This window comes from Mustela nigripes, chromosome 13, assembly GCF_022355385.1.
Source record: "Mustela nigripes isolate SB6536 chromosome 13, MUSNIG.SB6536, whole genome shotgun sequence".
In the NCBI taxonomy this organism is placed as follows: domain Eukaryota; kingdom Metazoa; phylum Chordata; class Mammalia; order Carnivora; family Mustelidae; genus Mustela; species Mustela nigripes.
Genome location: NC_081569.1, coordinates 63131432 through 63153884, shown reverse-complemented (window position 1 = coordinate 63153884; position 22453 = coordinate 63131432). Strand labels below are relative to the sequence as shown.

Sequence of the window (22453 nt, the reverse complement as noted above, 5' to 3'; positions counted from 1 at the left end):
TATAACATGTATAAAAAAGTGTACAGAATATATATACAGTTTAACAAATAATTACAAAGCAGAAACTCTTGTAACTGCCAACTCCCTCAAAAAAATAAAACATTATCAGCTCTCCAGGAGCTCCTGTGACCTCTGGTAGTTTGGATATTAAATCTTCAGTTTTTGTTCTTTTAGAGGATATTCTGGGAAACAAAATATACATATTTAAATTATCAAATCCAAAGTTAATAACTTTACCCTTCTGGATAATACAAGCCCACTGAATGCTTTAACTTTATTTACTTTTCCCCTACTTAAGTTACTGTTGTGTTTGTTTTCTTTTCTTTCTTTTTTTTTTTTTTAACCACAATAGACATCATTATTATGTATTTAGGTTCATTTCGTTTTATACAGGTTTGATACATCTCCTTGCTCTTTGTTTCTTCTTACATTTTAGGCCTTCTCTCTGCCTATAGTATCATTTAGAATATCTTTGAGTGAGGATCTGACTGGTGCTGAACTCTGTTTTTATCTAAATAATATCTATTTTGCTGCCATTTTTGAAAGGTATTTTTGGGAGGTACGGAATTTTAGGTAGGCAGTGGTTTCTTTCAGAACATTCATGATCACTTTCTACTGTCTTTCGGATTCCATTGTCATTGAGAAATCAGCTGTTATTTCTTTGAGGGAAGTTTAGTTTTTTCTCTTCAGGCTGCTTTTGTAAGTTTTTTGGTTTTTAGTGTTCTCTAGTTTGACAGTGATTTTGTGTCTCACTGATGAGTCATGGTCTTTAGTTGGAAGAGTATTGGTCTGATAGCAATTCTTTAAAATTTGTTGATATTTCATTTCTGGCCTAGTAAGTACTCAGTTTTCACAACTGTTGCATGTGTTTAGACGCTGAACGTATATCCCACCCGCCTCCCCACCCCCCCCATACACACATTGTGTGATGTCACCGTGGTATTTCAATCAGAAGTAATTAGACTTGGGACGCCTGGGTGGTTCATTGGGTTCAAGTGTCTGCTGTCAGCTCCAGTCGTGATCCTAGGTCCTAGGACTGAGTCCCGCACTGGGCTCCTTGGTCAGTGGGGAGCTGGGGAGCTGCTTCTTTCTCTGCCTACTGCTCCCCCTACTTGTGTGCTCTCTGGCAAATCAAGAAAAAAATAAAATCTTAAAAAAAAAACGTAGTTAGCTTTTACATACTTACCTTAATTTCAATTTTTTTTTTTTTAAAGATTTTATTTATTTATTTGACAGAGAGAGATCACAAGTAGGCAGAGAGGCAGGCAGAGAGAGAGGAGGAAGCAGGCTCCCTGCTTTGAGCAGAGAGCCCGATGTGGGACTCGATCCCAGGAGCCTGAGATCATGACCTGAGCCGAAGGCAGCGGCTTAACCCACTGAGCCACCCAGGCGCCCTCAATTTTTTTTTTAATTTCTAGAATTACTATTTGGTCATTTTTAAAAAGATATTTCCTTATTTATTTGAGGGAGAGAGAGAGAGAACCAGCAGCGGGGTGAAGTCATTTGAGACTGGAGGGGATTTCTTTGATCTTATTATTTCTTTTTAAAGATTTTATGTGAGAGAGAGAGAGAGAAAGAGAGCATAAACAGGGGGAGAGGCAGAAGGAGAAACAGACTTCTCCCTGAGCAGGGAGCCTGACTCTGGACTCTGGGGGGCTTGATCTCAGGACCCAGAGATCTCATATGACCTGAGCCAAAGGCAGCTGTTTAACCAACTGAGCCACCTAGGTGCCCTGGTCATTGTTTTTAAATATGTTATTTTGAGAATTTTCAAATTTACAGAAAAATTGCAAAAAATAGTAAAATGAATATCCAGTTACCCTTCACCATTCACCAGCTGTTAACATTTTGCCACGTCTTGACTGTGTATTATATATTTTTGCCAAACTATTTCAAAGTTACTTCATAACTCTTTACTTTGGCATATACTTCTAAGAACAAGAATATTCACTTATTTAATCTTATACAACTCAGTTTTACCTCCTACCACCCAGAGCAATGGCAGTTTTTTTATGGTCTCCCCTTGGGGGCAGTTTTTCCCGTTTATCCATTTTGGACAGTGTCACCTTGTGTGGACCCTAGGTTTATCCTCTCTTCCTCCAAGTATAACTTCCACCAGTACCTCTCACCTCAGCCTGCCTGATCTGTTAACCCACAGAACTTCAAAGTGTGGTCCCCAGACTAACAGCGTCACCATCATCATCACCTGGAGATTTATTAGAAATGCAGATTTTTAAGTCCTACCCCAAATATACTGAATCAGAAACTCTTGGGGGCTGGGCTTAGCAATTTACATTTAAACGAATGCTCCAGATAATTCTTAGGCACAGGGCTTTAGGGTAGGAGTGGTAAACTTTCTCTGTAAAGAGCCAGATAGTTAAGTATTGTAGGGTTTGCTGGTAGATTTCTATTGTAATTACTTATATATGCCATTGCAGCCATTGGCAATATGGAAATGAATGGGGAAATGGGTGTGGCTGTGTTCCCATAAAACTTTATTTACAAAAACAGGCAAGGGCTGTGTTGATGGGCCTTAGTTTTCCAACCCCTGCTTTAGGCCATCAGAAAGATGCAGAATCTCTCAGGTAGCAGTTGGTTTTAGAGCCGTTACTTTTCTGGATTTGTCTTTGTTCTCATTTTTATCCTGGGAGGATTTTTTGTTTCCAGCATTTAAAGATTGTGTGTGTGTGTGTGTGTGTGTGAGAGAGAGAGAGAGAGAGAGAGAGAGAATATATCAGTTTTTAAATCCGCTGTATGGAAAGCTTCCTCAAGATGCCTAATCAGAAATGGGAATCTGTTTTTAGCCTGCTTTTTCAGTGAACTTTATGTCCTACTGCTTTAACATTTTAATTCAAATGGACTCTAACTTACCTAAAATGATGGTCCCCAAGTACCTAGCTTTGAGTCGTATTAGAATTACAGATGGTAGAATTGGAAGTGTTTTCTGTTCTAACTTACTGTTTCTACTGAAGCAGAAATTGGTGTTCAGTAAAGTTGGATACTTGCCCCTCATTGCATAATCATTGTCAGAATCCTCACCAGAACGAGGGTACTGCCACAAGATAGGTAGCCTTGTGTCTCTTGCGGTCTTGGTGCATTACATTCTAAAGTTAAAAAAGTAAAAAACCTATATCCCCAATTTTTTCATATTGTAATATTTTTCTGATTTTCTCCTGTTTCAGGCTGGAATAGAAAATCGTCAACTGGACACAGTAGATTTCTTTTTGAAGAGCAAAGAAAATCTTTTGAATCCATCCTCAAAATCTTCTGTACCTGATCAGCTTGATGACTTCCCATCTTATTTGTATTTAAGAAGTAAGTAGAAAAAGCTTCTACATTTGCATTTATCATTTTATCTTTTTGGTGATTTTCATATTGTTATGCTTTCTAATGACTGACAGACTTGCTGAAACTCAATGATAACATTTTTATACTTTGTGGAATCTTGAGTGAGTTGTTAAGAATCTGTAAATGTTCTCATTCTAAGTGGAGTGTTTATTGTTCATATCCTTTCCTGTCCTTTGTATTTTTAGTATGAAAGGAAGAGATGAACTTCTAAATTCAAGAGAATTTTGTTCAAAGGAGAATAAAATCATTTGCAATATTGCCCACTCTTGCAACTATCTGAGATATTTAGTGATGGGGGAGTTATGGATTGAGACTTCTTTTAAGAATTTTTAGCCTAGGGGTGCCTGGGTAGCTCAGTTGATTAAATGTCTGCCTTCAGCTCAGGTTCCTGGGATTGAGTCTCATGTTGGGCTCCCTGCTCAGCAGGAAGCTTGCTTCTCCCTCTACCTGCTACTCCCCCTACTTGTGCTCTCTCTGTCTCTCTTTCTCTCTCTGTCAAATAAATAAAATCTTCAAAAAAATTTTTCCGCCTAGGGGCGCCTGGGTGGCTCAGTGGGTTAAAGCCTCTGCTTTCTGCTCAGGTCATGATCCCAGGGTCCTGGGATTGAGCCCTGCATCTGGCTCTCTGCTCAGCAGGAGGCCTGCTTCTCTTCCCCTCTCTCTCTGCCTGCCTCTCTGCCTAAATAAATAAAATCTTAAAAAAAAAAAAAAAATTCCGCCTAACTTCACTTTTTTGCTACATTACCAACACTTCTTTATAAGATTTGGCTTTCCTATTTAATAAACTAGAAACCTAGTTTTTATTCTTGGAGCAGGAAGCCATGTGCCTCCTTGGATAGGGAAATAAAGTATGTTTTTACTTATACATACAGTTTTATTATCTGCTTTTTTTTTTCACTTGATGATGTATTATAGATCTCTCTCTTGTTAGTATATTGTTTATTTGTGGTAGCGTAGAATTCCACTGTATGGGCTATACCATAGCACCTAACCTTACTCCTGTTAGACATTTAGATTGATTCCAACTTTTACTATTGTTTGTGCTATAAATTGTGTGTGTTTGTATAATTTCACATATGTACAATTACTGGGATAAATGTGTAGATGTGAAATTTCCAGATCAAAGAGACATACAATTTCCTTTTTTTTTTTTTCTTAAAGATTTTATTTATTTGAGAGCACATGAGCTGGGGAGTGTGGGAAGGGGAAAGAATCTAAGCACACTCTGTGCTGAGCATGGAGCCTGACTCTGGGCTTGATCTCACAACCCTGAGGGCATGACCTGAGCCAAAACCAACTAAGTCACCCATATGTCCCTTGATTTACATTCTTAAAGGCTTTAATAATTTGTTCTCCAGAAAAGTTTTATCAGCTGGTACTCTAATTCCATGGAGAAAATGACAACCTCCTTTTTTTCAACAATATAGTGTTCTCACTCTGTGGATTAGAAATTTTCTTTTTTAAGAACATTCTCTTTCATTCTGGTGTACAGTTTTGTCTCTTTACTCTTACATTTCTAACTTTTTTTTTTTTTTTTTTTAGTGCTCCAAATTTTTTTTTTTTAAATGTCTGCTTGAATTTAGAAATCTTGCTTTGTGGTAAGTGGGATTCCATTAACAGTTGTATGGTTATTATTCACTTCTGTTCGTCAGTGATATTTCTCTTCATTCTATTCTCATCAGCACTGCTTTGGCCTGAAGGGTGAGGATGAGTCTGGAAATCAGAGTAGAAATAGCTTAGCAACTCTGTTGGGGTCAAACCCACATTTCCCACCATTCTTACGGGATTCTGGAGGTGGAGCGAGTGCTGAGAGAAATGGAAATCCCATTATTAGGACTTGCAGCTGGCAAATGGAGTTTTCAGGAACCCACGTCTTTTGCGTTCACCTCCATGTTTAAGAGGATGAATCAGGCTGAAGTTCAAATTTTGACTCTGCCATTTACTTTCCAGATTAACTTGGGCAAGTTATTTTATTCCCTCTTAACCTCAGTTTCTTCATCTGTGGAAAGGGGACTACAATAGTACCTCTCAGGGGTGTTGAAATAATAAATGAGAGAGCATTTATAAGACACCAAGTCCAATACTTAAGATCTAGCATAGGGGGTCAGCAAAATGGTTGTGACTCCTGAAATCTGTAAATAACGAAAATCTGTAAATAAGTAAGTAGAATCACTAACGTTTGCAGGTAAGATTTCGTTAAAGTTTTGTCAGTTTTTTGAGAATAAGATATTGGTTCTTGTTTTATGCTTAAAAATATTGCAACATGTCAGAGCAGCCCTAGATGGCCAAGTTCGAGGATCGAGTGTCAGATGAGGAGAAGGTACGCGTGGCTGCTAAATTCATCACTCATGCACCCTCAGGGGAGTTTAATGAAGTGTTCAACAATGTCTAGCTGCTACTTAATAATGATAGTCTCCTCAGGGAAGGGGCAGCATTTGCATTTGCCCAGTATAACATGGATCAGTTTACACCTATGAAGAGCAGGTCTTAATTAGAGAACACAGTGTCCTAAGTAGTAACAGATTTGAGATCCAAGAAACTAAATTTCCTTTAAGTTTGATCACTTACAGAAAGAGGCAAGTGGCCCAGAGAACACTGATAGAGGTCTGAAGTCTTGGAGAGAATCTTCTGACAGTACTTTAAAGGCCTGTGTGAAAGATCATTACCTAATGGCTTCTGTACTGTTTATGCCAGAGCTATAGATGGGCAAGAGACCATCATTGCATGTATTGAAAACCACCAGTTTTAACCAAAAAAATTTCTGGAATGGTTGTGGGAGATCAGAGTGGAAGTTCACTGCCACACCACCTACAGCTCGGGTGGTGTGAGTAATTAAGATTCAGGTTCACCAATACGAAGATGGCAGTGTTCTGTTGGTTAGTTGTAAAGATGTGCAGAATTCAATAACTGTTCCCAGTGAAGTCCAAACTGCCAAGGAGTTTATTAAAGTCATAGAGCATGCTGAAAATGAATATCAGTCAGCATTTAGTGAAAACTATCAAACAACGTCATACCCCACATTCAAGACCTTGTGCCAGCAGCTTCCAGTTCCTCACACCAGAATTGACTGGAATAAGATATTCAGCTACAAGATGGCCAGAGCAATGCAGAATGCTTTAAAGCCAAGTGTAGAATTCTTTGGTATGTGGGTAGAAAGGAGTAAATATGTGGTCATATGATAAATAAATTACTTATAAACAAAAGTGACATTTTTTAAAAAAATATTTATTTATTTGTCAGGGAGAGTGAGAGAGAGAGAGCACACAAGCAGGCAGAGAGGCTGGCAGAGGCAGAGAGAGAATCAGGCTCCCTGCCAAGCAAGGAGCCCATGCGGGACTCTGGGATCATGACCCAAGCCGAAGGCAGCGGCTTAACCCACTGAGCCACCCAGGCATCCCAAGAGTGACATTTTGATTTAAAAAATAGTTCAAGAGGCAGCTGGTTGACTCAGTTGGTAGAGCATGAGACTCTTGGTTTTGGGGTTGTGAGTTCGAGCCCCACATTGGGTGTAGAGACTACTTAAAAATTAAAAAATATATACTTTTTAATATTTTTTAAAAAATTTCAAGAGAGGGATTTTTGGTGACTCAGTCATTAAGTGTATGCCTTCGGCTCAGGTCATGATCCCAGGGTCCTGGGATCGAGCCCTGCATTGGGCTCCTTGTTCAGTAGGGAGTCTGCTTCTCCCTCTCCAACTCTCCCTGCTTGCGTTCCCTCTCTCACTGTCTCTGTCTGTCAAAATAAATAAAATCTTAAAAAAAAAAAAATCTTAAGAGAAAGCATGAGCATGAATGGGAGGTAGGGGCAAATAGAGGTGGAGGAGCAGACTCCCCAAAGTATTTTGCTAGAGCTTTCAATGTTAACAGGTTTTCTAGCCTTATGGAATATTGTTGAACCTATAACATCATCTTGATTCTTTTGTGTTCTCTGCCTTGTAATTTTCTATTTTCACTATATCTACTAGTAAAATTTTTAACAAATTCTGCCACATTTCGTGATGGTGAGAGAGATCTATCCTGGAGTCATTTTATTGTTTAGAAAATTTTCCTAACCATGAAGTCCTCTTACTGATATAGACAGGTAATATGCTCAGTACTTTTCTACCCCTGTCCTTCAAAGCACTTGTGGTATTTGGGTGGTTTTTACTGATCCACCAGTAGCTAAAGAAGCTACACTACAAACTAGCTGAATGGAAGACACATTCATCCTTCTCCCTCTGACTGCTTTAATGATCATTTATTGCATCTCATAACTGTAATTTTTAAAAGTTTGGATTGGGCTTTTCAGGTCCTTTTATGGGAGCAAAGGAAGTTTTCTGGAAATTCCATTTTAGCCAGCTTCTCTGCAGAAGTTGTTTTTAAATACAAAGACTTGAATGGCATTCCATGCACTTGAATGGGTTTGCTTGTTTCTCTTCCTTCGTTGTCTCCTTCCTATCTAGTACCATTATAGTTACATACATCTTCATTTTTAGAAAAGTTTTCCCCATTTATTATTATTTTTATTATGCAAGAACTGTTAATATACTAGGGACTTGTGTAGTGTAAAACTTGGAAAATGCAGATGTTGAAGGAATATTGGTATCTTGTGTTTTAATACTTTGTGGCAGGATTGCACTATATGCAGATGAATCAAACAAATATGTAAATCACAAACGAAAACTAAAAAGCAATGTGAAAAGGATACATTCCAGGCAGGATCTTTCTCTTATAACCTGTTATTTAAGGGAATACTAATGATTTGTTCTAAATGGGATGTAAAACTTGTTCCAAATACTCTTCCTCAGTCCTGTCTGCCAAGAACTTAAATGTACCTGTGAGACAGCAGACCTTCTCACGTATATCGTCAGGTATATGTGTGATCTCAGAATACACAAGTGACATAGGTATGAAATGACAACTGGTAATGGTGGCTTCATTTGCACTGTTTATACTTTGGTGACCAGGCCTTAAGGGAAGGTCAGTTTTTAAAAAACTAAGTAGTGTTTTCCTCCCAATCTCAAAATGCATGTCAAAAAAAAGGGTGTTTATACTTCAGCTTTGTTTTTGCTCAGTGATACAGTTAAGCAGATTTGCTTCCAAGTGACCGGCTGAGCTGTGTAAGCGTTTTTATTTCAAATAAAATATACTTATACGGTGTGTGTCATTCATACTATCCATTCATACCAACCTAGCCTCTCCATCAGGGGTCCAAAGGAAATAGACTGGTTTTGTTCTTTAAAAAAAAAAAAACAAAGAAAGAAAGAAAGAAAAAAAGAAAACAAAAAAAATTGTTTTCCTAACCATGGTATTTTTGGATATTTTTTTTAGGAGTATACTGATGTTCATGTTAATTTCTTTGATTCTTTCTCAGATGTGGAAAAACTGATACCAGCATTGGATTTACTTTGCTCAGCAATTAGAGAAAGTGATTCTGAAACCCAAAGCAAACACTTTTCAGAACAGTTGCTTAATCTTACACTGTCTTTTCTTAACAAACAAATAAAGGAGCTTTTTGTTCACAATGAAGGTAAGAATAGTACCAAAGAGAGGTATAAGTGCCCTATTCCTGTGTCAGGACAGAGACACAAGTGGTCCTGGTGCATGAGAAAGCATGAGCTAGTAGAGCTCTGATTACTAAAGCTGAGAAAAGTCATTGTAGAATTGAGTGAGTTACATAGGTTCTAGGACTGGAAAAGTTGACAGAAAGGATTAATCATTGCGAAAAGGGGTATATTAAAATACAGAGCTACTTGTAAATAGGAAAAAGCTCAGATTTTTTTGTCTGAAATTTGAAAATACTGAGTTTAGATCTTGGCATTTTCTGGAATTCTTTATAATCCTAACAGCATATGGGTTATTTCTTCTCTCTTGTTCTTGCTCTCCGTGTGTATGTATACATACATAAATTTTCGTAAATTTGAAATTGGCAAATTGGTGTTTTCCATAGAACTAGATGAACATCTACAAAAAGGAGTGAACATTTTGACCAGCTACATTAATGAACTTCGAACCTTCATGATAAAGTTTCCTTGGAAGACAATAGATACAGTAGATGATTATGACGTAAATGAAAATATTCCCAAAGTAAGAGAGAGCAGTATGTGGGAGAAACTCAGCATTGAGGTAAATATGAGCAATTTTCACTTCTTCTATTTGCCAGATTAGAGGATATGAGAAAACAGAATTTAGAATCTTAGATTTGTGATTCAGAATCTTTGGCAAGGGTTTAGGTTTTACTGATTTGGGGACCTCTGGACATGACTTCAGATTTATGTCTATACCTTCATTTATTTAGAACACAGGTTCCCTCTTAATGCCAGGTCTGCCCACTTAGATTGATGACAGGCACCCATTCCCAAACCCGTGTGAGGTGGTACACTCTTTAACACTTCCTCAGTGGTTGGGGCCTGGCACTTTGGACTTACGCATTCTGCCTGACCTGTGGATAAATAGCTGCTGATGGCTTGATCTTAGGAAACTTTGATTTTATGCCATTATGTCTTAGAAGAATACTCAATTTGAGTTCTCAGATTCTAGATGCCTCAGATTAAGATGTCTTGCCAGTTGAATTTTCTGTGCTCACCTGCTTACTTTTCTTTTTATAATAGAAATCAGTACAGCCAAACCTTGTTGCCCTCTTTGTGACTGGGGCCTAGAAGAATCCCTCCACCCACGTGGAGAGTATTGGCTTTAGAAAGACAGAGACCAAAACCAAAATAGCTTAACCCAGATAATAAGACTCAGTCGGGAGTGAAAGGGATAAGATTGTCCTACTGGCAGGTTCTCAGAACCACTGGTCTTGAGGTGGGAGAATGGGGAAGTACCTGGTATGACTACGTTTTCTGTATCTCTCATTCTCAAGCCAAAAAATTTACTTGATTTTCCCTCTGTTTTTTTTGGCTTCTCTTTTCCAGTCTCCTTTGCAGGTTTCACTTCCTGTTTTCCCTTTTGTGCTTTAAGGTGCCGTCCATGATCCTCTGGTCATTTTTACTCAAAATAAAGGATTTTTAGTTTTGGGGAGGTGTCGTAGTCTGCTTTGATGAAAGCTGTGGACTCGGTCTCCAAAAACATGCTTGGGAATGTGTTCATGTACACATACATACAGTTTTACACATGGCCTCATGGGATTTATGCCCCTCAAAAGCCCCAGGTTCAGAATGCCCCTTTTCTGTTCTGTCTTGAGTATAGGTCTTAAGTATAGGTCTTTATTTCTTCTTACTAGTGTATAACCTTCTAATGCCTTACTGTCTTGAGCTTGAATCCCTTTCAGTCCATTCTCCACATTGCTGCCTGAATATTCTTCCTAAAATATATATATGATTGTATCACCTTTTGCTTTTAAGATCCTTCAGTGTCTCCACACAAGTTTTAGGTTAAAATCCATCTTCCATGTATAATGCCCTGCATGATGGAACCTCTCCTTTTCTTTTAGGTCTGATCTGCTACTCTGTCCAGCTTTTTCTCTAGTTAAATTGAGTAATTTAGAGGTTCCTAAAGACTGATACTGTTTCTTGCCTTTATGTCTTTGTACATAGTCCCTCTTTTTTTAAGATTTTATTTATTTGAGAGTGAATGCCCGTGTGAGTACAATCAAGGGAGAAGTGTAGGGGAAGAGGACCAGACTCCCCACAGAGCAGGGAGCCCAGGACCCTAAGATAATAACCTGAGCCAAAGGCCGATGCTCAACTGACTGAGCCATCCAGGCACCCCCATAGTCTCTCTTTTTGGAACACTTACATATTTAATATTTGCCTTTTAAACTTCACCTACTAGTCTTCTCGACTAGGAAGCCTTTTCTTTTTTGTTACTCCTTTTATTTAGATGCGCCTCTTCTGGGTCTTCCTGTCTAGCACCTTGGGAAACCTGTATCATTGCCTGTATCATACAGAACTATACTCAATACTTTATTTGTACATTTTCCACTAGTCTAAAAGCAGGGTCTGTGTTTTGGTCAGCTTCATCTCCCCTGTGCAAAGCCCCAAATCTAGCAGCAGATTTTCAATTACAGTCTATTAGGTGCTCAATAAATATGTAAGTCCCATGTTATCATCATAATAAGGAAATGAAAAGGAACTTAAAAGGCAAATATTTTCCTCCTTTGCCTAGGAAGTTATTGCCAGTGCTGTTTTAGACAACAAAATACCAGAGGCACAGACTTTCTTCAGGATTAACAATCATTCTGCTCAAAGACTTGAGGAGCTGATTAGAATAGGCCTAAATTTGGTCTTTGACAATTTGAAAAGGAACAATATAAAGGAAGCCTCTGAGCTTTTGAAGAACATGGTGAGTTGCACAATCTGTTTATCTGATCTTAAAGTCTAATGTAAGAAAAGATCTCTACATTTAATATAATTTCTGGTTGATAGAAAAATTGATTTTTATTCATAGTTATGTTACAAACTAAGAAATTTATATAGCTTGTATGGGAAGTAATAATAGAAATGTTCTTCAGTACTGAGAACTTTTTTGAAGAGATTTTTTTTTTATTGGGAGTTCCATCATTTGTCTCTGTTACACTTGGCACTTTGGTTGAAGGAAACCATGCTTCACGTGTCAGAGTATGCCCAGGACCTCATTTTACGGGGGACATTCTGTTGTTCGTGTGACCCCTTACATCTCCATTTGAACTTTCTAAGGTCTTATACCTCTGCTTTGTGTCCTGTGGTTTTACTTCATTTGAGAAGGGGAAGGCCAGAGGTAGCCCTCCTGGAACTAAGCTGAGGACCTGGCTCTAGTCTGCATGGTTGGGGTCTTGCCCATGGTAACTTTCTAGAGGCACAGAGGAGTGAAACTGTGTGAGGGTTGTGATTTGCATTGACTTTTGCTTTCAGGTGAAGCATTATAGCAGATCGCTGTAGTTTTAGTCATACGGTAGCCTAGCATCACTTTAAATTTTTCTGTGCTGGCTTTGTTCTGGCAAAATGGATAAGGACTTTAGGGATCGGCAGTATATATGTATGATAAATACAGAGAATGAATGTTCACAAGAGCAGAAGAGCTGTAGAATTCTAATAGGATACATGTCAGTAATAGAGTACTTCTTTATCCAGCTTTTATTTATGTTTAAAATAACCCTGTTACAAAATGTGAAGGTTTTCAAAATTTTCTCTGTTTACTATAGGGCTTTGATGTAAAAGACCAGTTGCTCAAGATATGCTTCTATACAACTGATACAAATATACGGGACTTTCTGGTAGGTAAAGGTGAGGCTATGTAGTTTACATCTTCTAGTAAACCTTGGTGAAACTCCAAAATGAATTATTTTAATATTCAACTACTATCTAGTAAGAGATAAAGTATGAGAACTCCTTTGTAACTTTTAATGATTGTTTTGCATTTGTGGTAAAAGATGATTTGTGTGAATTTACGTATACCCCAACAATTTCAAAATACAATTCTTAAATGGCATTTAATCTCATGACATTTGTTTTGCAATTGTGCTTGACTTTTGTGAGGTCACTGGTTAATTATTTTTTATTCAAGGTTGAAATTTTAAAAGAAAAAAATTATATTTCTGAAAATGAAAAAAGAACTATAGACTTCGTGCATCAAGTTGAGAAGTTTTATTCAGGACAATTCCAAGAAAATGTACAGATCCAGTCCTTTGCCAGGTAGTCTCATTAGCCCACTTTTAATATTATGGAAAAAATACTGTAGACCGTGTTTAGCTTATAATTGTTAGTGAGCACAGATTTTTTTTAATGTGGAGCTGAACTTACATTATCTATGAAGATAAAACTTGTATCATCCAGAGAGGACTCAGGAATTTCCTGTCTTTCCATTTGTGTATAATCACGTATATATTTTTAAGATAACATATACAAAAATGAGAGTATTGAGTTATGTGTTCGCTAAGAGTAGAAGTTCGTGAACAGATAAAAAGGAATGATGCTTTTCCCTCCAAAATTAAAAACATTTATATCACTGTTGTAGGTATTGGATAAAGGAACAGGATTTTTTCAAGCATAAATCTGTTTTGGACTCACTCCTGAAATATGATCCTAAAGATAAATGTAACAAACAGGACCATAAAGTTGTATTAAATTGGGCTCAGTGGTGGAATCAACTAACCCAAGAATCCATCCTTCTCCCCAGGATAAGTCCAGAAGGCAAGTGCAAAAGAAGCTAAAATCGAACATACTCAACGAGGATTAAATTGGTATTTGAATAGTTTCACGAGTCTCCATCTTAAACCTATGGAGGAAACATAGTTGCTTTAAAATGCAAGTCATTGCATTAAGACCTCTTTCTTATCTAAAGATTTTTGTAGGGGATTTATAATGTGATACTGGAAAAGAAAAGCCATATGGTTCAGTGAATTGCGATTTCAAGGCTAAGAATTCTCTTCCCAGCCTCAAAGTGACATCTTTGTTTCTCCAAAGAGTCTTCATGTTTCTTGGGTAAACCAAGGATCTATATCACACCAGGGCTCTGGGGAACAAACAGTGGTAATTCATAGAAGGTTAAATTCATGTTTACTCTTACAGCCAAGGTTTTTATTTATATTAAGGAAAAGAAAGGGAAGAAGAGGCCTGAAATGATAACTGAAATACACTGATTTTCAAGTTTCATTTAACCACTGTAATAATGAGAACATCATTTAGCTCTTCTTTCCACTGAAGTATTGATTATGAATTGAGCACTAAAAAGGAAAATAGTAAAAGAAGCAGAGGGCCTGAATAATTCATATGTTATATAAATATTTGTTCAGTTAATTAGTGTTGAGTTTCATGTCAATAATCATAATTCATTGCTATTTTAAAATATATTTTTTTAATATTCTTTTTTTAAAAATATTTTATTCTTAATGCAGAATACAAATCATATTCTCCCGAAGCCCTCTGGAGCTATCTCACGGCTCGCCATGACTGGTCAAGCGTTATCTTGTGGATTGGAGAATTTCAGACTCAGAACAGTTGTGCTTTGCTTGAGAAGAACAGATGGCCCCTTCTGACTGTTGATGTTATCGATCGGCATACTTGCTGCAGCAGTTACATGAGGAATGAAATTTTAGATCAGCTGGCCAGGTATTGTCACTGTGGGGATGAATACAAGAAAGGGCAATATAAATAATGGTGTAATTTTTGCTCTGAAATGGCATAAATCCAATGCAGTGTCATTTCATAGTATTCAGAACTGTAAGGCTATTATCTATTGAGGTTTTAAAATCACAGGCATTTAATATCATGTGATAGTGAATAGGCTCTCAAACTGTAGATGAAGGTTTTTCCCTAAATCATTAAATGTGCTTTGGTGGGGTGCTTGGGTGGCTTAGTCAGTTCTGTGTCTGCCTTTGGCTCAGGTCATGATCCCAGGGCCCTGGGATCGAGCCCCATGACGGGGCTCCTTTCTCAGCAGGAAGCCTGCTTCTCCCTTTGCTGGCAGCTCCTGCTGCTTGTGCTCGCTCTCTCTCTCTCTCTGACAAATAAATGAATAAATGAAATCTTAAAAAAAATATATATATATATATGCTTTGGTGTAGAAAAGGTCAGCTGTTAGTGTGCGACAAGGACCAAGTGGCAAGAGCTAAGATGAGGATACCTTAGTGTCCAGTAATGTCTGCCTCTCTTCTTCCAGCTGTCCCTGTACCTGTATGCTGCATGGGGTTTGAACCAAAGAGAACTGCTCAGTTCAGGAATTGGTGAGGGGAAGTAGCTCTTGAAGTGATGAGGAGAGACTTCACAATTTTAATTCATTGCTAAAAATAATTCTGCTAAATTGAACCGTGTGAACTTGACATTTTTGTGGGTCAAAAATGCTTATCAGCAAATCTCATATGGCTAAACCTAATTTGTCTTCCTAAGCAAAAAAATAATACAAGGAGATAATAACATATATGTTAATTTTTAAGTTTCATAAAGTTATTCCTCATGTGTTTATTTTATTATATATTTATACTTACTGGGGAAGCATAGCTGTATTGTTCTACCCAGCTTGAAGATGGGAGAGGGAGATGTAGGGAGGAGCTTTGTCTAAGCCAGTTACTTACAGACTTAAGTTCTTTTACCACTGACTTTCTATTCACGGTTCTGTCCATTGCACTTAGTCCTCTTCTTGTTTACCAGAAGTAAAATTGCGTATAAATTGCATACTTGTCAAATATATAGCTTAGTATTTGATTGCTTAAAAAGCTAGTATAGGGGCGCCTGGGTGGCTCAGTGGGTTGGGGCCTCTGTCTTCGGCTCGGGTCATGATCCCAGAGTCCTGGGATCAAGCCCCGCGTCGGGCTCTCTGCTCAGCGGAGAGCCTGCTTCCCTTCCTCTCTCTCTGCCTGCCTCTCTGCCTACTTGTGATCTCTCTCTGTATCAAATGAATAAATAAAATCTTTTAAAAAAATTTTAAAAAAATTAAAAGCTAGTATATGTATGACTTAACATGAGTTATGACATTAATGAATTATGTAACAAAGGGAAAAAATCCCTGATAGGTACAGAAAAGCATTTGATAAAACTCAGCATCAATTTATAATAAAAGCTACATATTAGCAAACTAAGAGTAGACACATTTCCTTAATTTGAAAGGGGTATCTAAAAAATCTCCTAGCTAACATGCTTAATGGCGAAACATCACAAACATTCTCTTTAGATTTGGAGCAAGACAGGCCTACCATTGACTCTTTCCAAGTTGATCTTTAGATGTAATACAATTTCAGTAAAATTTCCAGCAGGTTTCCTTGTGGATTTTAACAAGCTGATTGAAAGTATTTATATGAAAATGCAGAGTCAAGAATAGTTCTGAAAAAGGACTTGCCATACCAGTTATAAAAGCTTATTCTAAAGCTATAGCAATAAGTATTAGTTCAGGCATAGACAGACTGTAGAACAGAATAGCGAGCATAGAAACAAACTTGTATGTTCACTCCATGTTCACTTGATGTATGTTTGTTCACTTTTTATATGACAAAGGTGGCACTGCACAGTGAGCAAAGAACAGTCTTTTCGACAAAGGGGCCTGGGATAACTAGATTGCCATGGTGGGGGAATTAAACTGGACTTTCTGCCGTCTATCTTGAATACAATCAATTCCAAGTAGATTTCAAAACCTAAATGACAAATGTAAAACTATAAATCTTTTAGAAGATGTAGAAGAATATCTTATTGGCTCTGGGAATAGGGTATGCTTTCTAAATGCCTAGAGGGGTAAAGAAAGAGAATAGTTACTGAGACCTGGAGAGTTGCCCGGTAGGAGTTGTGTCCTCTAGAGGAGAGTGTCAGCCAACCTGCAGTCAGCCAGCAAGGAGGGAGCCAAGGTATCCCCATCCTCTCTCTTTTTTCTGAATCTTAACATCTGACGGTGGTTTCCCATAGGCTGAACCAAAATGGAAGCCTGAGGACACTGGAGTCTTCTGTCCAGGGGACAGAAGGGGATAGAGAGCAGAAGAGTAGAGCTTGGATCTGGAGGGGAAAGATATCATGGCACATATGCATTTCACAAAAGAGGAAACACAAATGGTCAATAAGTACATGAAAAGATGCTCTTCCTCACCTGGAGTCGTGAAAATGTAAATTTGGTTTACCAAAAATTGAGGAGCACCTGCAGTGCCCATCAAAGATAGTAGACAAATGAAATGTAGTGTAATCATTCAGTGGAATATTATAAACAATAAAAGGGAACACACTGGTAGAGGTATCAACATGGATAAATCACACAATGTTGAAGAAATAAAACTAAGAACAATATATTTAGAATATACCATTTATATATAAAGTTTAAAGTAGGCAAAACCCAACCATATGTTATTTGGGGTTACATATATGAGTGATAAAACTATGAATAAAAGTAGGGAATGGGGGGCGCCTGGGTGGCTCAGTGGATTAAGCCGCTGCCTTCGGCTCAGGTCATGATCTCAGGGTCCTGGGATCAGGTCCCGCATCGGGCTCTCTGCTTGGCAGGGAGCCTGCTTCCCTATCTCTCTCTCTCTCTGGCTGCCTCTCCGTCTACTTGTGATTTCTCTCTGTCAAATTAATAAGATAAAAAATCTTTAAAAAAAAAAATAGGGAATGGTTATTACAAAGTTAGGATAGTGTTTACCTCGGGGGGTAGCAAAGTTCGTGTAGCGGGGGAGGAATACTCTAAGGGCTTCCAGGTAAATATTCTGTTATCTAGGTGATGGTTACATAGTGTTTCTTTAAATGCCACATTCTGTATGTTCTGTACTCCTTCGTCTGGTATATACACCTAACAGTAAATTTGTAAAAATTGGTATTTAAATGCAAATTTCTATTTTTGTTTAATAGTTGGTCTAGTTAAATTATTCTGCTTTAGTTTTTTTACACTTGATCTTAGCCAAAAGGCCGAGAAGCAATATCTGCTTTAGTTTTTTAAAATGATTTTGTTAAATTCATTGGAAATTCTCAGTGGTTAAAGCCTCTAGCTTCAAGAGCTAACCACCGTTGCCACAGTGGATCATACAGTTCCAGTTAAAACCACAAAGAAATGGAAATAAATCAGGTTTTTGAAATATTTAAGATAACCCTAGATTGTTAGTACTGCCTTTAAATGTGAAAATGGCGCACAATCATTCATCAGAAACTAGCAAAATATAGTCAGAGCATCATTACAGAGTGAGACTTGGCAGTCTTAGTTTGTAAATCCTGATTTTTAAGTAGTTGAGACTTCAGCAGTGGAAGTGGTTTGGTGGGCTCTGCATCTGGCAGCTCTGTAATTTGCCATCTCTGAATTCCAACAGGAATGGGATTTTTCTTGAATCTGAACTAGAAGACTTTGAACTCTTGCTGCTAAGACTGACCCGCATTGGGGGTGTGATGCAAGACGCTGTCCCTGTTCAGAACTACAGAGCCCAAGAAGGCTGGGATTTCCATTCTCACTTCATTCTCTATTGTTTGGAACACGGTCTGCAGTATCTTCTCTATGTGTATCTGGACTGTTACAAGTGAGTACTGAGAACTGATTCGTCTTTGAGCAGGTCTTCATGTTTCTTCTTTACATACTACTTCTGAATGTGACTTTTAGGAAAAGACTATACATTCACTTGAAGAATGCTGGTGTTTTGCTGTAGATCCCCCCTTGCCCCGGCCAGCTGCAGCACTTGGTACATTAGTTCAATGCTGCGTTCAATTAAATGCTTATCATGTGATTTTTGATGATGTTAATCCTATATCATCTCTGTTAACCTTTTAAATAACTAGAGAGAACAAATGGAAAGAAATGCTATAGAAGTTTGAGGAAAATTCTGAACGTTCACTTGGAGTTCTTTGATACCTTCATTTTTAGACAAATGAATATTAAACGACTTTGAGTACATAACCACTACAAGGTGTGTTAGATATGCTCTACAGTTTATATTTAGATAGATGAATATACATCAGTACATATCTGCCAAGATCAACCTGCAGAAGTCATATGTGGCCCCTGTGAATTACTGTTGGGCTAGTAGTACAAATTGTAGTCTCTAATATATGAGTATATGGTGGTCTTGGCACTAGGCTAAGTGCTTTATGTGCATTAATTCCTCTAATATTCACAAAAGTCCTATGAGGTGGTTACTCCCATCTCCATTCCACAGGTGAGGGAACTAGTGTTGAGAGAGACTATGTGCCTTCCTTGAGATGCACAGTTCTAGAAATAGCACAGCCAGATTTAATTCTACTTAGGTTTGATTCCAGAGCCCACAGTTAATGTGCTAATGAGAACATTTTTATTTTTATTTTGTGTATTGAAGACTAGGAATTCCAACAGACGATGTTTTTCTGGTTCATACCATTGAGGCTTACTTAGACACAGAAATTTTTTTCTCCAAAGCTACTGGCAAGAGAAGGTGTAAAAGTCATATATTCAGAGGATATATTTTGAGACCGAATTCCTCAGTCCTGCTTCTCTGCAGTGTGTTAAACTTCTCAAAAACCTCTGAAGTTTGAAAATGCTTAAGCGTTTTTGATGTTTATAAACAAAATACAATAGCGGGGTTGCCTGGGTGGCTCAGTCAGTTAAGCGTCTGCCTTTGCCTCAGGTCGTGATCTCAGGGTCCTGGGATCCAGCCCCAAATCAGGCTCTCTGCTCAGTGAGGAGTCTGCTGCTCCCCTCACTCCTGCCCTCTCTCTCTCTCTCTTTCAAATAAATTTTAGAAAATACGATAAAATATAAAGTATCTGAAAGGACAAGGTATCTGTTAATCTTACAAGGTTGGTAAAATTTCATCGTGGAAGTAAATACATTATAAATAAAATTATCTGCCTCTAAATTTTTCTCTATTTCCAGATCATAAGGAATATATAAAGCACAACACAAGGAGTATATAATGTTGTATTTACTTTTAATTCCAAAGTTCCTTTTTTAATGCTCATTATCATCTGAGCAAACATGGTTATAATTGTCTTACCCTGTATGTTAACCAGAATTTGTTTTTTTGTTTTATATACAGACTTAGTCCTTCAAATTGTCCCTTTTTGGAAAAAAAAGAATTACATGAAGCTTACCCTTGGTTTGAATTTTTAGTTCAATGTCGACAAGTTTCCAGTAATTTAACAGGTATAGTGTACTGTATTATAATACAAAAATTTCTTTGGCTAGGGTCACCTGGGTGGCACAGTCAGTTAAGCGTCGGACTCTTGGTTTTGGCTCAGGGACTAGAGGTTAAGCCACCCATTAGGCTCTGTGCTCAGCACTGAGCCTGCTTGAGATTCTCACTTCCTCTTCCTCTGCCCCTCTCACTCATGCTCTCTTTCTCTCTTTTTTTTTTAAATAAATCAATCTTTTTTTTTAATTTTTAATTTTTTTTTTCTAAATAACAGGTCTTTTGAATGGCATTTAATTTGTGAGGTCTAAATAAATCACTTGGCTGTAGACAAATATCTGACCATATAACCTAGGCTAAAGTTTTATTTAAGAAGCAGAAGACTGGGGTGCCTGGGTGGCTCAGTGGGTTAAAGTCTCTGCCTTCCGCTCAGGTCACGATCTCAGAGTCCTGGAATCGAGTCCTGCATCGGGCTCTCTGCTCCGTGGGGAGCCTGCTTCCCTCTCTCTCTCTGCCTGTCTCTTTGCCTACTTGTGATCTCTGTCTGTCATATAAATAAATAAAATCTTAAAAAAAAAAAAAGAAGCAGAAGAGCAAGAATGTTCCCCTCTCACCAGCCAAGAAAAGCCCAGAGGGCGTGTTTGTGTGTGTGTACCCCTCCCCCTCAGTCTCATGCTCTGTTGTCTTTGCACATCTCTCATCTTACCAGTTTATCACAGGCTGAATTCCTGCTTTCTGGTAGACAGACACCCTTTTTTTGTGAAAAAATGGTCAGTATGTGAGGTGCCCTGAATCCTTTAGTAAGTAACTCCATATGGAAGAAAAAAAAATCCACCGTGTATGTGGGATTGTTGTGTCCTCCGTAGTAAAGCTCCTGAAGGAGAGTTTTGTTCCAGTTAGGATCAGAAAAGACCTGTGACACGCCCGCTTGAGGGATTAACTGGTATTATACCAGAGATTCTCTCCAGAAAAGGGGTGGGCAGAGCCACTACACCCGCAAGAAATATCAACAGCCAATCTTTTACAGAATTCCTGTTTTTTTCCCCAGAAAAAGAATTTTTTCGTAATGTGGATTGGGTTCTTTTGTTTTTGTTTTTTTTTTTTTATGCTGATTATAAAATAACACATGTTCATTGTAAAGAAAAGTTGGAAGCCATGAACAACTATCTAAAAGATAAAACTCCACAGGCAGCTAGTCGAGGTAGATTAATCATCCACATGCAACTCCTGATATATTTTAATGTATTTTGTTCTGGGTATTTTTCTCTATACTTTTTTTTAGCCTGGTCTACATTATATTTCATTCATCCAACAAATATTTGTTAAGCTCCCACACTGTGACAGTCTCTAAGTACTGCGGATACTCTATGTATTTATATATTGCTTTTTTCATATAGTAATTACAAGAATTTTCCTGTGTTCTTAGAGACTATTTTATGTCTGCATAATATTTCATCATGTGGATGTACTGTTAACTAATGTTCTCTCATTTGTTTGACACTGAGACTGTTCTGTTTTTTTCTATCATGAGAAATAGTCTTGTATATATTTAAACAAAGAATTTTTGTCTTTGTTTCAGATTATTTCCATAGTACAGAGAGATTCCTGGGTATGAAATTACTGGATCAAAGGTTATACACATTTTGAAAGTTCTTGCTATAAGGCCAGATTGCTTTTCAGGAGAATTAGAGCATTTTAAGTCCCAGCTTCTATGCACCCTGACCAGTTGTGTCCTTGAGGATGTTAATTTTTAAAAAATCATTGCAATAAGGAATATACAGCATCTAAATATTATTTTATTTTGCATTTCTCTGTTGCTGATGAACTACATATTTCTATGTGTCAAATGTTTATATTTCCTCCTTTGAAAATGGTGATTTGTCTACTTTTCTGTTAGAGTCAGTATTTTGGGCACTGATTTGTATGAGCTCTTTGCTGAAGACATTAATCCTTAGGCTCTCGTTTGCTGTTAATTTGTTGTTAAAATTTACCTTCTAGTTCATTACTACCTGTCAGTTTTCTTCTGTGTCTGTTTCAACACTTGTCTCAATTGTCTGAATAGAAGTTTTTATGTCAACAAACCTCTCCCCCCACCCTTTATGATGTTTTCCTGTTGTTTTTCATCTTAGAAAGTCCCTCTTAGGGATGCCTGGGTGGCTCAGTTGGTTAAGCAGCTGCCTTCGGCTGAGGTCATGATCCCAGCATCCTGGGATGGAGTCCCACATCGGGCTCCTTGCTCAGCAGGGAGCCTGCTTCTCCCTCTGTCTCTGCCTGCCATTCTGTCTGCCTGTGCTTGCTCTCTCTTCCTGTCTCTCTGATAAATAAAAATAAAATCTTTAAAAAAAAAAAAAAAAGGAAAGTCCCTCTTAGATAGAGTTAAACATCTTTTTCCTCAGAACTATGTAATTCTTTCTCTTAAGGAGAAAAACCTACTCTCTTGTTTTTCAGATCCCAAACTGATCTTCCATGCTAGCCTTGCAAATGCTCAGATACTGATTCCCAGCAACCAGGCCAGTGTAAGCAGTATGCTATTGGAAGGACATACTCTCCTGGCCCTTGCTACCACAATGTATGCCCCTGGGGGGGTCAGCCAGGTATGGATAGCACTTTGACCAATTATGGTAAAGTAAGACTGATTTTAAGTTTAGTG

At 37.9% G+C, this 22453-nt stretch overlaps 1 protein-coding gene and 1 pseudogene across 2 annotated transcripts in view; both read left to right on the top strand.

Moving 5' to 3' along the window:
* SPG11 (SPG11 vesicle trafficking associated, spatacsin) overlaps positions 1 to 22453 on the top strand; it is an 85176-nt gene that overhangs the window by 18801 nt on the left and 43922 nt on the right. For both annotated transcript variants that reach the window (XM_059372720.1, XM_059372719.1), the window contains exons 8-18: positions 3183 to 3315; positions 8701 to 8856; positions 9277 to 9452; positions 11436 to 11612; positions 12451 to 12522; positions 12813 to 12940; positions 13263 to 13438; positions 14143 to 14356; positions 18019 to 18222; positions 19711 to 19817; positions 22252 to 22397. In XM_059372720.1, coding sequence (XP_059228703.1) covers positions 3183 to 3315; positions 8701 to 8856; positions 9277 to 9452; positions 11436 to 11612; positions 12451 to 12522; positions 12813 to 12940; positions 13263 to 13438; positions 14143 to 14356; positions 18019 to 18222; positions 19711 to 19817; positions 22252 to 22397 — 1689 coding nt within the window. The remainder of the gene's footprint in view (positions 1 to 3182; positions 3316 to 8700; positions 8857 to 9276; positions 9453 to 11435; positions 11613 to 12450; positions 12523 to 12812; positions 12941 to 13262; positions 13439 to 14142; positions 14357 to 18018; positions 18223 to 19710; positions 19818 to 22251; positions 22398 to 22453) is intronic.
* On the top strand, positions 5630 to 6527 carry LOC132029179 (F-actin-capping protein subunit alpha-1-like; annotated as a pseudogene).